Here is a 13,645-nt window from a genome sequence, read left to right on the forward strand (position 1 = left end):
AAAAATGGCAAATGTTTTCTATTGCTCTTTCAGCTGTCAGAGATGGAATTTCTCAGTGTGAACCAGCTCGTCATTGAATGTGCTGCGGTATATGACAAAGGTAATCACATAAAATTCTAGAAAGCTTCTCTATATTTAGACACTAGATGGCGCCACATCTTATACAACTTCCATTTGCCGAAACTTTGCTCGTGTCAGAAAAAAGTTTATTGCGGAGTCGTTTTTAAAAAAGATGAAATAAGGAATTCTGTTTCGTTTGGTTTTTTTAAAGTATAGCTAGAAAAAAATGTTTAAAATATTAATAATATTCATGTCTATATTAATAATATTCATGTCTAATTAATTTATTTCGCATGTTATTGTTATCTTTCTTCTTTCTGCTTTTTACTTTAAAATTACTAATATTAATAATCTGACAAATTTAACAACTTCAATGGCCCTCCCATTTCTTGTCTAAATCGGTTATTAATGCATTATGTGCTAGCTACACTTATTAAAAGTTCAAGATATTTTGCATGAAATGTTATGTTCGGTAGAATTAATTTAATAGTTTAAAAAAAAACTTTTTAAATAAGTTTGTATAATTTTAACATTTTAAAGAAAGATAAGGAGATAATTCCTATTCAGATCAGCTGAACAACAATTTATGATCTTTTTACTGGAAAAACATAGTAGCTGCCATTGCAAATATGTTATAATTCCTGGATTAAAAACCTGTGTAATTTATTCATGTAATTAGAAAAGAACCTGTTTAATTAGAAAAATATGCATGACTGAGAACCTACAAAGCATTTAATGTTTTGAAAGCATTAAGCGTTATTTTATTTCATTTTTTGTTAAGTATGAAACTTTCATATCTAATTTTAAAAAACGCTATTTTCATTCACATTAGATTTTCTTTTCTCAGATCGGAAATCTGTGAAATTGCATGTCTTGCAAAGTTGCATTGCGAGAGTTACTCTGTATATTTGCTTTAGAACATTTTAGATAATAACTAAATATACAGTCTAAATATTAATCAATTTAACTGCATCGGAATTCTTTCGTTTTTTACTATAGAGTTTAAGAAAGCTTAGTAAAATTGTGAGAATCTTTTGAAGCGAATGCAAGTTAATAAATATTCTCAATAGTAGGGCAAAACTTTTTAACTCGTCTTCTCGATAGAATCAAACATAATTACACAGATTTAAAAAGAGGATAAAAAAAATAAGGAAACAATTTAAGTGATCTTGATTTGATGATTTTTAGATTTATTATTTTCTTGCCATGCTGATTGCTCGTAAGAACGTAAATCATTGCTAATCTTTCAGATAAATTGTGGCTTTGCCATGGTCATCAAAATGGAGCTCATATCAGCAAAGTGAACTGCGAAGAAAGTATCATGTACCGTTTAAACATTGAGGTAAGCACTTCATCTCAAATTTTAAGAAATTCATCATGATCTTCATTCATTCTTTTCAATCATTGTGTACGGAAAAGTAATAAATATAAAAGTAGGCGTAGACCATTAGCAAAACACTAAATGAATATATAAATCAGTTAATTATTTATTTCTTTAAATTTGAAATATACTTTAATATACTTTATTTCCTTCAAAAAAATTGCTTCCCATATTTTTGTATTGAATGACATTTTAAGAGAACCTTTTTATTAACTCCTTGACCTTCTAGTAATTCTTGAAGGTTAAGGAGAGTAAATCTGTAACTCTTGAGACAGATTTCATTACTTATTAATTAACAATTTGCAAAGGATTAAGTAATTCGAAGTTACCCCCAAAGGACAGTTGTTATTCTCTCTCTCTCTCTCTAGTGTATTATACTTATTTAATTTCATCAAATTCATAATGTGACAATTTTTATTTCAAACGATACTTTTTTATGAAACAATATTCTAATAATTATGAACGGTTAAGGTCTTCTAATAAACTATTATGATATCGAGATAATTTTAATTAAAAATAGAACATCTGATAACTTCTCTTTGACATGAATACTATAATAGTAAAGGAGTACAGTGAGTTGATTGTAATAATAAATTATTATTATTGTTATTTCCGAATGCTCCCAAGTAAACTTAACTGCTTATGATTGGGAGCGAACAAAGCAATAAATGTCGGGTATAGATATATCAAAGTGACCAGGAATGAAACTACAGTTTTAACTGTCTTCAAAAAATTATTAAAGCTTTTAGATTTTGTAAATTCTGAAAAATTAAAATATAATTAAGGCTCATTCAGTACCAAATTAAATTCCAACCAAGCGAAAAACATTAAAAAAACTATAGTCGGACGAATTTTAAAAAGAAAGAATTCCAGCACCTTGAATATTGGAAAACAGCATGCGTGATTTATTCGGTTCCATCATATCTAGTTTGAAATTTAAGCACGGATTCATAATTCTCAACAACTGTCAAATGATGAGAATGACAGGCACGTTGTAAACTTCAAGTTCGCGAGGATAAAAAAAAAAATAATACAAGGCTGAGTATTTTCTACAAATAATGGAGCTGAAGTGGATTTTATAGCAGAGTCTTGGATTCGGAAAATCTCTGGTTCGAAGCCCGTTTCTGCTGAAAAGTTCGGCACATTTAATCTATGCCAGATTTAAATATATATTGTGAGTCAAACGTCGTTAAGTTGGTGTGATTTAGAAGTTGAAATAGTGATGTACTGGCCCAGACGTTTTCGTCATCTCTGTTTAAAATTCTGAGATCAGTCTCAATTAGCCATTGCGCAACTTCAAAATAGGACATAATACTAAACTTACACCAAGTAATGTCTCATTTTAGATAATTCAACATCTAAAGTGCCCCGGTGTGTAGTAAGATCTCAGTTTCAGAAACGATGTACACAAGCCAATTCTATTCCCCTAAGGATCCGAAATGGTTCAAACCCATACTTTAGTGTAGTACCGAAGTTAAGTGAGAGGGATACTAATTCAGGTATCATCCTCATCATCTGACCGTAGATGAAAATTACGAAGTCCGTCACAAAATAATCTTTATGTTGCTTCATAACGGGAAGTCAATATAACCAAATTAAACAATCCAACATCTGAAAGGATGTAGTGTTCTATACTACAAAATTATATAAGCGAATTATGAAGCTGGATTTTGCAACCTAATATAAATTCACTCAATGAAATGCAGTAAATGAAAATAAATTTTTTATATAAAGCACATTTATTAATGAATAAATTTTCGAGCATATAAATTAAATGGAATAATCTTTTTTATGAATTTCATACATCTAACATTCTATTTTTTCTATCGAATAATAATGTTAGAAATCAAATCACATGGCAAGTCCTTTCAAATGAACACTTGTAACGGTTAATATAAATTGTTTATTCAATAAAATGATTGCTTCATAAATTATACATCGATAATTGAACTAAATAATAATAATTCATTATGTTATAGCTGGAATCACGAGTGATGTGCATGCATGCTTTGGATGATGACACAATGCTATTAGGAACGCTTTCTCATTTTGTACATTCATATTCAACGAAATCAAGGTAAATGCTAAGCTTTCTTTATTTAACTATTATTAAATTAACTTAAATTAAATTTTATTACGATTTTGACAGTATTATTAAGCACTTAAGTAACTATCGAAAATTTATATATTAATAGATGATGAAAACTATTGCATTTTTTTTTAATGTTTTATAATGTATTGTTAGCCCTTTATATCTCAACGGAACTTTGAAATACCTTTTTATTCATGCTTATATCTACGTTATATTTGTATTTTACTTGACGGTATTCAAAAAAATACAAAGAAAATTCCAACAGCAAATGATATATAGCAGCTAAAATCAGAAATTAAAAATCTTTAATTATTAACTTAATTAAGTTATTTTACATAATTTAAAATTTCCTCTTTCATGGGTTATTCTTAATCTAGATTTATCTAATGATCAAAAATAAAATTAAAATTAATGTTTTATATTTCAATAAGAAACATGGTAAGTTAGTTAAAGTAAACGAATTAACTTAATCAAAATCCTTTTATCTTTAAAATCCAAAACATTGTCTTTAACTATTTGAGAAAAATAATGAGTAGTTCACTCTTCCAATATTTTTCTTCTACATTCATCTCATATACAGACAATTTTGGATAATGCTATACTAATTTATTCCTAAATTTAATTATTTATATACTTATAATTCAACATATGCACACAAATAAAGCAATATTGTTGCGCATTAATTTATAGCCTTATGATGCCTTGGAAATTCAACAATTGGCATAGAATACTTATTCGAATTTAATGTCTGCATAAAAACATCTTCTAATATTTTTAAAGATGACTTTGAAATGATTAGTTCGATCACTTATTTTAATATTAAAAAACAAATATAGTCAACTATATAACTTTCAAATTGCTTCATTTTGACATCTGCAGAATTGTAAATATCGGATTATTAATTAAAATGATCCACTAAAATAAAAATTTGATTGTCCCGTGAAATTAAATTCCTTTAATTTTGTCAAAAGAAAGAAATATTGTAATTTCGTAATGTTTCTTAATTTAATTCCATGCCAGTATTTTTCGAACAAGATTATATATATATATATATTAACGGCAGCATCGTGAGCCAGTTTTACCGTTTCCTACAGTCATTTTTTTCATCATTTTTAGCCGCATCATTTTTTTCCTCGCAAGTCGTGCTGATTATTTTCTCTTTATCAAATATCCATATCTCTTGTGAAAAACAAAACAGCTTAATGAGTTTTCAACTGGAAGTTTTAAATTGAAAAACCGTGATGTTGTGCGACCTTGGCGGCCATAAGGCAACTTTCTCTTTTAACGATAGTTTTTCTTTTTTTTTCTTTTCTTTTTTTTTTTCCCCACGCACTTTAGCATGTATCCAATCTTCTCATCAATACGTTTTTCAATGTGGATAGCAGTGTATAACAAAACGAATTATGTCCAGAACATAACATTTATTTCCGTGTCCCTTTTTTATGTTTGCTTTTTAAATCCATTGAGAAGAAATTGACTCGGCAAGTCTTAGAGTTAAGTAATACTTTATTGGCGTAAATAAGGATCACAGTTCCTGGAATAAGTTCTTGAATTTTTTAAAAATTATTATTTAAAGAATCTTGGAATAAGCTCACAATCAACGTTGTAAGATCTTAAAAAAAAGATTAACAACTTTCCTAATCTATGATGATGCCGTGTCTTCTTTCATACAGAATCTCCAAAATCCATACCAGGGATCTTTATTTTGACCAATATTTCCGCAATAGTAGGTTCCCGGCACTGATCAAGATATGCCATAAGGAAATCAATAACATAATGCAATAACATTAAAATATAAAATAATTTCACTTGATATAATAATAATAATAAACTTCTATTTGATGTATTGAAAATATAAAAGACTACTTATTTTCAGACGATTGCTGTGGGAAATAAGACTGAATGACTCAGTTCTGTCATTAGCATCTCATGAAGAAGATGGAATACGGCAAGTTTATGCTGGCTTAGCTGACGGCACTGTTGCTGTCATAGAGGTAAGAACTTTTTGAGATGTTAAATGCATGGATCAGAAATTTTTGACAAAATGTAATTTGAGCGAATACAAAAATTTAAGAAATTTCAAGTATTTTCCTAAAACAAATTCTGTACCTCAGAACGACATTATGCCAAGTTTTCATGAGAACGTAAAAACTAAAAATCATTTTTGGATTTCTGAAGCACAAAGTTATCATTCAAGAGAAGGATTTTTTTTTTTTTTTTTTTGTACATTTCATAAAATTTAATCCTATTTTTATTGTTATGAACCGTGATTATTATACTTTAAATTTATGCCTTTATATCCACTCATTCACAACTGAGTAGCATCCATACTATTTTCTAAGATCAGTACTACAAAACATTAATTGTGATTACAGTGTTTTACATGTATAAAAATAAAAATCGACAGGTTTATTTTAGATACCTGTTAATATCAGTAAAAGTAAAACGCAAGAAAATAAATTGTAATCCTTATTATTAAAAATATACAATCGGCTTAAATGAAAGCAATTTTCTCTCATTCATTTAAATGCTTAATTGCAAATATTATGCAATATTTCCTCCAGGAGAAGCTTTACAAAAATCGGATTTTCTTGCTGGTTTGAAGTAAATGTGTAATTTTTTCATAATTAAGATGCACCCAATCGTTTTGGTTTCATTGTGGTTGATTATTTTAAATGAATTCGATAAATACAAAGAATTAGAAACCAGCAAAAATTAAAATAGGAAATGTGATAAATGAAAGAAAAGTATAATTCTATAATTTGACTTCTGCATAATGGAGAAAATCTTCAAATTTCTGAATGAAGTATTAAGACTCCACTTTTATTTTTCATACATGAAATAAAAACCATAAAAGATATCCATTCAATCATCGATATTATGTTTAAAAAGGTAAAATTAAAATTCAGTTATTAAATATTTAAAAAAAATCCTGCATTTGGTCAACGAGGAGAAATTAAATGAAAAATTCAAACTGATTTTTTTTAAAAGAGTTTTTAAAATAATTACACTAACAATTATAGAAATTTAATTATTGATATTCTGAATCAAAATCATGATAGAAATTAATATACTTTGATTTGAACTTTATAAACTACCATAAAGATAAAGTGGCCTATATAACTCAGGTCTTAAATAACCAAAAAATTTTACGTTTTTCTAAGCAAATAGCGTTAAAATTTAAATCGAGATATTTAATCAACTAAACTATAAAACTATTGATTTCAATTTCTGAAATGTATAACAAAAATATAAATTTTTCAGAACATTGAAGGGCAATCTCCGAAACCAGAGACATTTTACATTATGATTGGTTCCAATCCTGTTACCTGCCTAAGACTTGTTGAAAGGAGATTATGGTGTGGAACTGGAAATCGAGTAGTCATTCTCAATGCTAGGTAAATGAAAATATCCATCATTTCACTTCATACAAGCAATAATTTTTCTCTCTGATATCTAGCAATTAATTATATACAATAATTAGAAATTAACTTTAATTTTACATTATTTTAGTGGTAATTCATATCGATTGACTTTTAGTTAACATGTACTAAATATGGTATTTATTGTAATAAAAATATTTTAAAATTATAATTTATTTTTAATATGATATTTATTTCTAATTCATATGTCTTTAGAAATTGACAAGCTAATAGCATAAAGCTTATGTCATATTTTTGTTTTCCTTGCTAAGTCAAAAAAACTAAAAATCCATCTTTTGCCATCAATTAAAATCCAGCTACAAAACCCTTTTAGGAAATTGCATGCTCTCTTTTTTATTCTGTTGCTACATCTGGACACATATCGAGTAGTATGGTGGGTTTTCTGGTAAAATACCAAATACTTATATAAAAAGGATTGCAGCACTTAAAAAATCGTTTAATATGTTTCCAGCTAATGATTTTAAAGCACCTTAACTTTTACCATGGGGAAGAGATTTTACTTATTCATGAATGAATAGTGACGAAAATCAGTTTTTATGGAAAAATCATCGCATCAGAGCATGCTAGATCAAATATCGAATTCTTATTTGAAGATGTATCCGAAAGTTCTTTAATTATCTCTGGAGACGCCAGTAATTCACAACTGAAAAGTCATATCAGCAACGATGGTAACTTACAATCTTGATAAGACACTGTACCAAGTTCCCTTGCTTTATTAACAAACAGAATGGTTTTAGTGATGATGCAAATCTCTTTCCCTGATAGTGAATGTTAGTGGTGAAATTTTCTTCACGTTAACACGGCGATGTTATTTTGCACATTACCTTATTGACTGTTGATCACCGTTGTTGCAAGAGCAAGAGTACGTAGCGTTTTTCTGATCTTCAACAAAACTAATCTAAAAACTGTTTGATACTCGTGTGTACAAATAAATATTCGATAAAGAAGATGTTATAAAAGACTGTCACTTTTGGAAATACAAAATGAACAGCAAAATTAAGTTTAAAAACCGTTTCATTGTAACAATTTAAAATTTATATGCGAATAGTAATATAGTAATTACAGTGAAAACGTGATTTTTTTTCCTCATTTATTTATATGTATGAAATTTTGTCATAATATTTACAAATCGATAAAAAAAATTTAATCTACTGCATTTACTATCGCCACATAAGTTTCCATGCTGCGAAACTAATGTGGAAAACTAATTCTGATGTGTGCCAATTGATACATATTGATAGAACATTTATTATCTCAAAAGTAAAGAAAATGGAAATTCTTTTATGACCATTGTTGCATTTATTCTAGTTGTTATCGTTATTCTATTTTTATTACAATGAATGGTTTCCAATTTTTAGGACTCTTGATTCTGTGGATCAGTTTCATACATCTTCTAGTTGCTTAGATTACCTCTCAATGCTGGTATCAGATGACAGAGGAGTATGGTTAACTATAAGAGGTTCATCTATTTTGCAACTGTGGGATCCCCATACACTGACATGCAAACTTTTATTTGATGTTCGAGACAATAAATATCCAAGATCACCAAAAGTATGAATAATTAATTATCATATGAAAATTTACAAATTCTTTACTGTCACTCAAATAATACAAAATTTATTTTGAATTTTCTATAGTTATAAAACTATTACCAATTTTTTTAATGAAACTTCAGTTCCTTGCTTAGTTTAAATTAAAAACCGTAATTGGAAGACTTAAAACTTTACAGTCTGAAATTGTTCTGTAGAAATTCCGTGAAAAAAAAGCAAAAGAGAATATTTAATGATAAAAATGTTGCATATTTCTATAATTCATCCTTTAATCGGCAATATTTAACACTTCTTTATAATCAAAAAAATAAATTCAACAGAATATAAAGAATTAATTATCATAATTTTACTGCAAATTTTGAAACTCTTTAAATGTCTCCAAAAACATTTAAATCTTCCAGCATTCGTAGTAAATATAATAGTAATGGATACAAAAAAAATTATTATGCGTTTACGTACAAAGAAAGGTATATCGATATAAATGGAAATAACATTTGCAGTATATAAAAACTGACACTTAGATAATAAAAATGTCTATAAAACGAAATCTTCTTTTAATTGGAAATGGATGCTTAAATGATTTTCGCGGTGGCGTCCAGGTAATCAATCATTGTTCAGAATCGTTTTCTAAGGCATACGGAAATTAAATAGAAGTCACGTTAACACTTCTCAAAAACATTCATTTCGGGATTTTTTCCTCATATATGACGGATTTTCATTTAATTTATTTTTTACTTATTTATACATTTTTACACAAAAGTAGACAAAAATTGATCTAAGCCTAATAAAACTAAATTAATTCATAAATTTTAAATAGGAAGATATTTCGTTTGAATACCACATGATTTCGATTTTTGGTAGTCGTATTCGTGTATTTTTAAAACACCATGATTCTGTCTTTCAAGAAAAATACTAAACAAGTAATTTCATGCTTGTTTCGATTGCACATCACGATGAAGTAAGAAACGAAAGACAGATACAGTTTAATGTTTTATAATATTTTCAATTACTTTTCTTATGTGACTAATGTAATCAAGAGAATTGACCTCTTTATAAGAACCGTCTCTCTTCCATGTTTAATGCTTTCTTTCAATTCATTTTCCTAAATCCTAGACTGGAGAAGAAGAAATGGGAGGATCTCGTATAACTGCTCTACTCCCATTTTCTGGCAGTGTATTAGTTGGAACAGCAGAAGGATCACTCATTATCTATGATGTCGTCACAAAACTTTCCCGAAGTCCAAGCACGGCAGAGTTCAGCACAACTCCAAACAGAAAACAACCTCCTGCAGATCATATACAACAAAAAATACAGGTATTAAAGATATTCACATTTTTCTTGAGTACATTCTGAAAAATTTTAAAAATTATGAAACGTCGAAATAAATTTTCAAAAATGTTTCAAATGTATTCCTAATGAAATTTTCTTCAAAAAACTGTCTATTATTATCATTCAAATAAATAAAAATATATTCTTGAGTTCTCACTTCTTAATAACATTCTAAACATCTCTTTCATGACTGATAGTTACAATTTATTTTGCATTACACTTCATAAATTTTATGTGTTAAAAAAAGTTAATGCCATTTTTTATACATGGTTTGAGGAATTATCAATAACCCAACTCACAAACATATAAAATTCTAAATTAGTATCTTTTTTTATAAACATTTGCTTCAATACCTACTAAAATTAAGCAAATACCTATTTTTCTGTCTTATTTAAAATAAAATTACTAACATTTATTAAATAAAATTAAAACTTCTTATCATCAAAACTAATATTCAAATAATACATGCGACAATTGACAGATATATATATTACTTCCAACGTTCTCAAAATTTAAGACAAAATAACTGAGCTAAGTTTAATTGTTAGTACGCGAAAAATTCGTTTTTTTTAACTGAATTTTATCTCACGCTTTCAAAAACTATATCCATACTTTTTATTTCATTAGAATCTAATTTTGACATTGCTTAATTTTCCAATAGCAATTACTGATGGAAAAGAAGAGGGAAGAAAGAATTAACCCAGAAGGCCGCCAGCGACTTGACAGTGGATGTTACTCAACTCCTTGCCGAACTCCACTATACACACAAAGTAGACGCGGCAGTATCCATTGTCCGGATATCACAGCAGCTGCTGTATCTCTTACAGCTCAAGAGGAAGAACAAGAAAGCAGCTCACCAGAAGACAAAAGTGAGGCGACAAGCCATTGCACTGTCAAACGAGTGGGAGGTACAGAAAGATCTTCACTAACTTCTCCAGAGTCACAGATCTACGAAGAACATGCAGAAGACAGTCTTAAAAAAATAGATACAGATCGGGATGATTCAGGGCATTCATCTTCTGCGCAAGGGGCTACTACAGCTCCAAATATCAAGAAACTGTGTACATGCCATCAGCTAAGCTCCAATTCAGTTAAGTGTCGCCATTGTCTGTTAGAAGCTAGCGAAGCACTAAGAAAGCTGTTTGACAAGTATAGTTTAAGTATAAATTCAACGAATCATGTGGACTATACCACCCGTTATCAAAATCTTCTCAATAATAGTCAAAACAAATCGACCCGTCTCAGCAAATGTTTAAGTAAAGAAGAGGAGAATGTAAGTATAAAATATTTCTTCAGTCAATTTAATATTTGCAGATTTATAATGTATCAATGTTAGGGCTTGACCATTCAATTATCAAATCATTGCGAACTGCTTTACTATCCTTTAAAGACTTTTATCGATACAGATAATAATTTAGGCATGAACTTTACTTAGGCCATGCATATTTCATATTCTAGATTAGTTTGAGAGGTTTTATAAAATCAGGATATACATTCGCATCTTTCTATTTAAATAGTATATCACAGCAAAAACTATAGTATAATGAAAAATACAATTTTTTGTGACAGTTTAGTGTCATTTTTTAAATTTCCTAAAATTAACCTCATTAGTCTTTTTATAATAATAATCTTTTTGTTTTATTGTTTCTACTTTAGATACCAGTAAACAACACGGAGAATGAATCTAAGCCAGCAGATGACTATGCCTGGTCAGACAGCTCCATCGAATTACCTCCAAGCTGTTCTAATGACGGCACAGAGGCTGAGACTTCACCAGCAAAAAAACCACTTTTACCTACAGCCCCTCACCAACAAACTGAAACATTAAGCATATCAACAATTAAAAACAATGCACTTCTGAGAGCAATAAGTGCAGATGACGTGACGCAATGGGTCAAATCACAAGAAAATCTTACCTCATCGCTCGCGAGTGACAGTTATGATTTCGATGATGTTTTTGTGACATACACAGAGGATGAAGCATCTGGTAAACATAAATCTAATCGAGAGACTGATGTTCTTTTAGAAACAATTCGATCTCGAGCCCTGATTCGCCGTCGATCCTCGAATGTTCTCGAATACTCCGGAACGAGTTCCGCGTTGTCTCAGAGGACAGATTTATGGTTGAGCGATTCAAGATCTCCATGGTGTGATACGGCTTCTTCATCTTCAGGACTTCGTTGCTCCCGTTTGAAAGATATACGAACTCAGCTTCCAACGTGGAGCAATATGATGTCGGAAAATGAGACAACAGATGGATTAGCTCGCTTGAACTCTTTAAGTTATGAAGATTCTATAACAGATTCTTCTATGAGTGGTACTCACAGGGACATTCTTCAGCTAGGGGACTGGAGTACACACAAGAGTAGTGAAACTGCTAGCAATGTTTCTTTTTCTTCTACTGATGTTCCATACGCCTTTGAACTTAATCTCCAAGAAAAAATTAAGATATCGGACAAGCCAATCAAATGTTTACTGGAAGCTAGGTAAGCTTTATATTTCTTATCCTTACTGAATTATACATTTATATTTATTGTCTTTATAAAGAAACAAAAACATCCAAAAATTCCTCATCAGCCCCAAGGGTTAATGACATATTTATGAGTTTAATAGATGAGATTTTACCTTCAGTCATGTAAGAAATGCATAAACTTAATTTGTAGACATTCACCAATCGACTATGTATGATAAAATAAAGGATGTCTGTTTTAAGAAATAAAAAGTATACAGCATGAAGAATGGCAATAAGTAAAAAAATATATATATAAGAAATAAAAAATTATAAAATTAAAAATAATGTATGAGTGAAATAGAGGATAAATTCCAAAAAATCACAGAAAAAATATAAAAAAATACTGAAAAAAGATATGCAGTACTGAAATTTGGATACTCGGATAATTAATATACCACCAAATTTTTCGACCCCGTTGTAATTACAAATAATAAAAGATGCAAAGCATGACCTAGTAATACAAAATAAAATTAGAAAATATTAAATACCAATTTAGATGTACAATGAAACTACAGTTATTTATACAAATGACTAAAACCTGATATAAAAATGATAAACCAGATGTACAAAACTTTGAGTGAAATGATTAGAATGTGGATAAGGTGAATGGAGACCTCCCAGAAACTGATTTTCTGGCATTTGCCGTACAACTGCCATTTCCTAGGTTTTCTTTTAAATTTAGCTACTTAAAATGAAACTATGAAATTAGATTTTTTGTTCTCACCAGGTACAAAAGAAATAGCTGATATCAATAATAATCCAGTATTACAGACACCACTAATTTGTAAGTAATGTACAGCCATCGTCTGTGATCACTCATCAATACATGGAAATTTCAATGACAATGGCCAATGTACTAAAAAATTGCTTGGTATGCTTTGTTATACACAATTCACGGTGCAAATATTTCTTGAAATATATGAATTAATACATTTCAGGAAATATTTGAACAGTGAATTGCTTTGAAATGTATGTAATTAATACTGTGGGTACTGGAATTTTTTAGTGCATTGTACAGTCGTGAAAAAAAAGGAGACACTCACCTTTATTCTTACATCGTTCACCATACAATTATAAAAAAGAGATATTTTGAAAGGAATTAATGTAATCTTAAAAAGTTTTTAATAAAAAATTCCAAAGGATTTTCTGTATATGAAATAAGAATAAACTTTCCAATTTGCAACATTAGTTTTCTCATTAAATTTCAAAATTACAAAGGAGGTTTTCCCAGAAACCGAATTTCCTTAGTATATCTATTCGTTTCGAAATTATGAACTT

The 13,645-nt window shown here is 29.1% G+C and overlaps 1 protein-coding gene across 5 annotated transcripts in view; it reads left to right on the top strand.

The window, feature by feature from the left end:
- The window catches only part of LOC129960059 (uncharacterized), a 353,127-nt gene that overhangs the window by 331,490 nt on the left and 7,992 nt on the right, over window positions 1–13,645 (top strand). For all 5 annotated transcript variants that reach the window (XM_056073116.1, XM_056073113.1, XM_056073114.1 and 2 more), the window contains 9 exons: window positions 34–100; window positions 1,311–1,402; window positions 3,421–3,518; window positions 5,410–5,527; window positions 6,798–6,931; window positions 8,335–8,527; window positions 9,640–9,840; window positions 10,517–11,128; window positions 11,512–12,341. In XM_056073116.1, the coding sequence (XP_055929091.1) occupies window positions 34–100; window positions 1,311–1,402; window positions 3,421–3,518; window positions 5,410–5,527; window positions 6,798–6,931; window positions 8,335–8,527; window positions 9,640–9,840; window positions 10,517–11,128; window positions 11,512–12,341 (2,345 nt within the window). The remainder of the gene's footprint in view (window positions 1–33; window positions 101–1,310; window positions 1,403–3,420; window positions 3,519–5,409; window positions 5,528–6,797; window positions 6,932–8,334; window positions 8,528–9,639; window positions 9,841–10,516; window positions 11,129–11,511; window positions 12,342–13,645) is intronic.

The sequence above is a fragment of the Argiope bruennichi genome, chromosome X2 (genome assembly GCF_947563725.1).
Source record: "Argiope bruennichi chromosome X2, qqArgBrue1.1, whole genome shotgun sequence".
In the NCBI taxonomy this organism is placed as follows: Eukaryota; Metazoa; Arthropoda; class Arachnida; order Araneae; family Araneidae; genus Argiope; species Argiope bruennichi.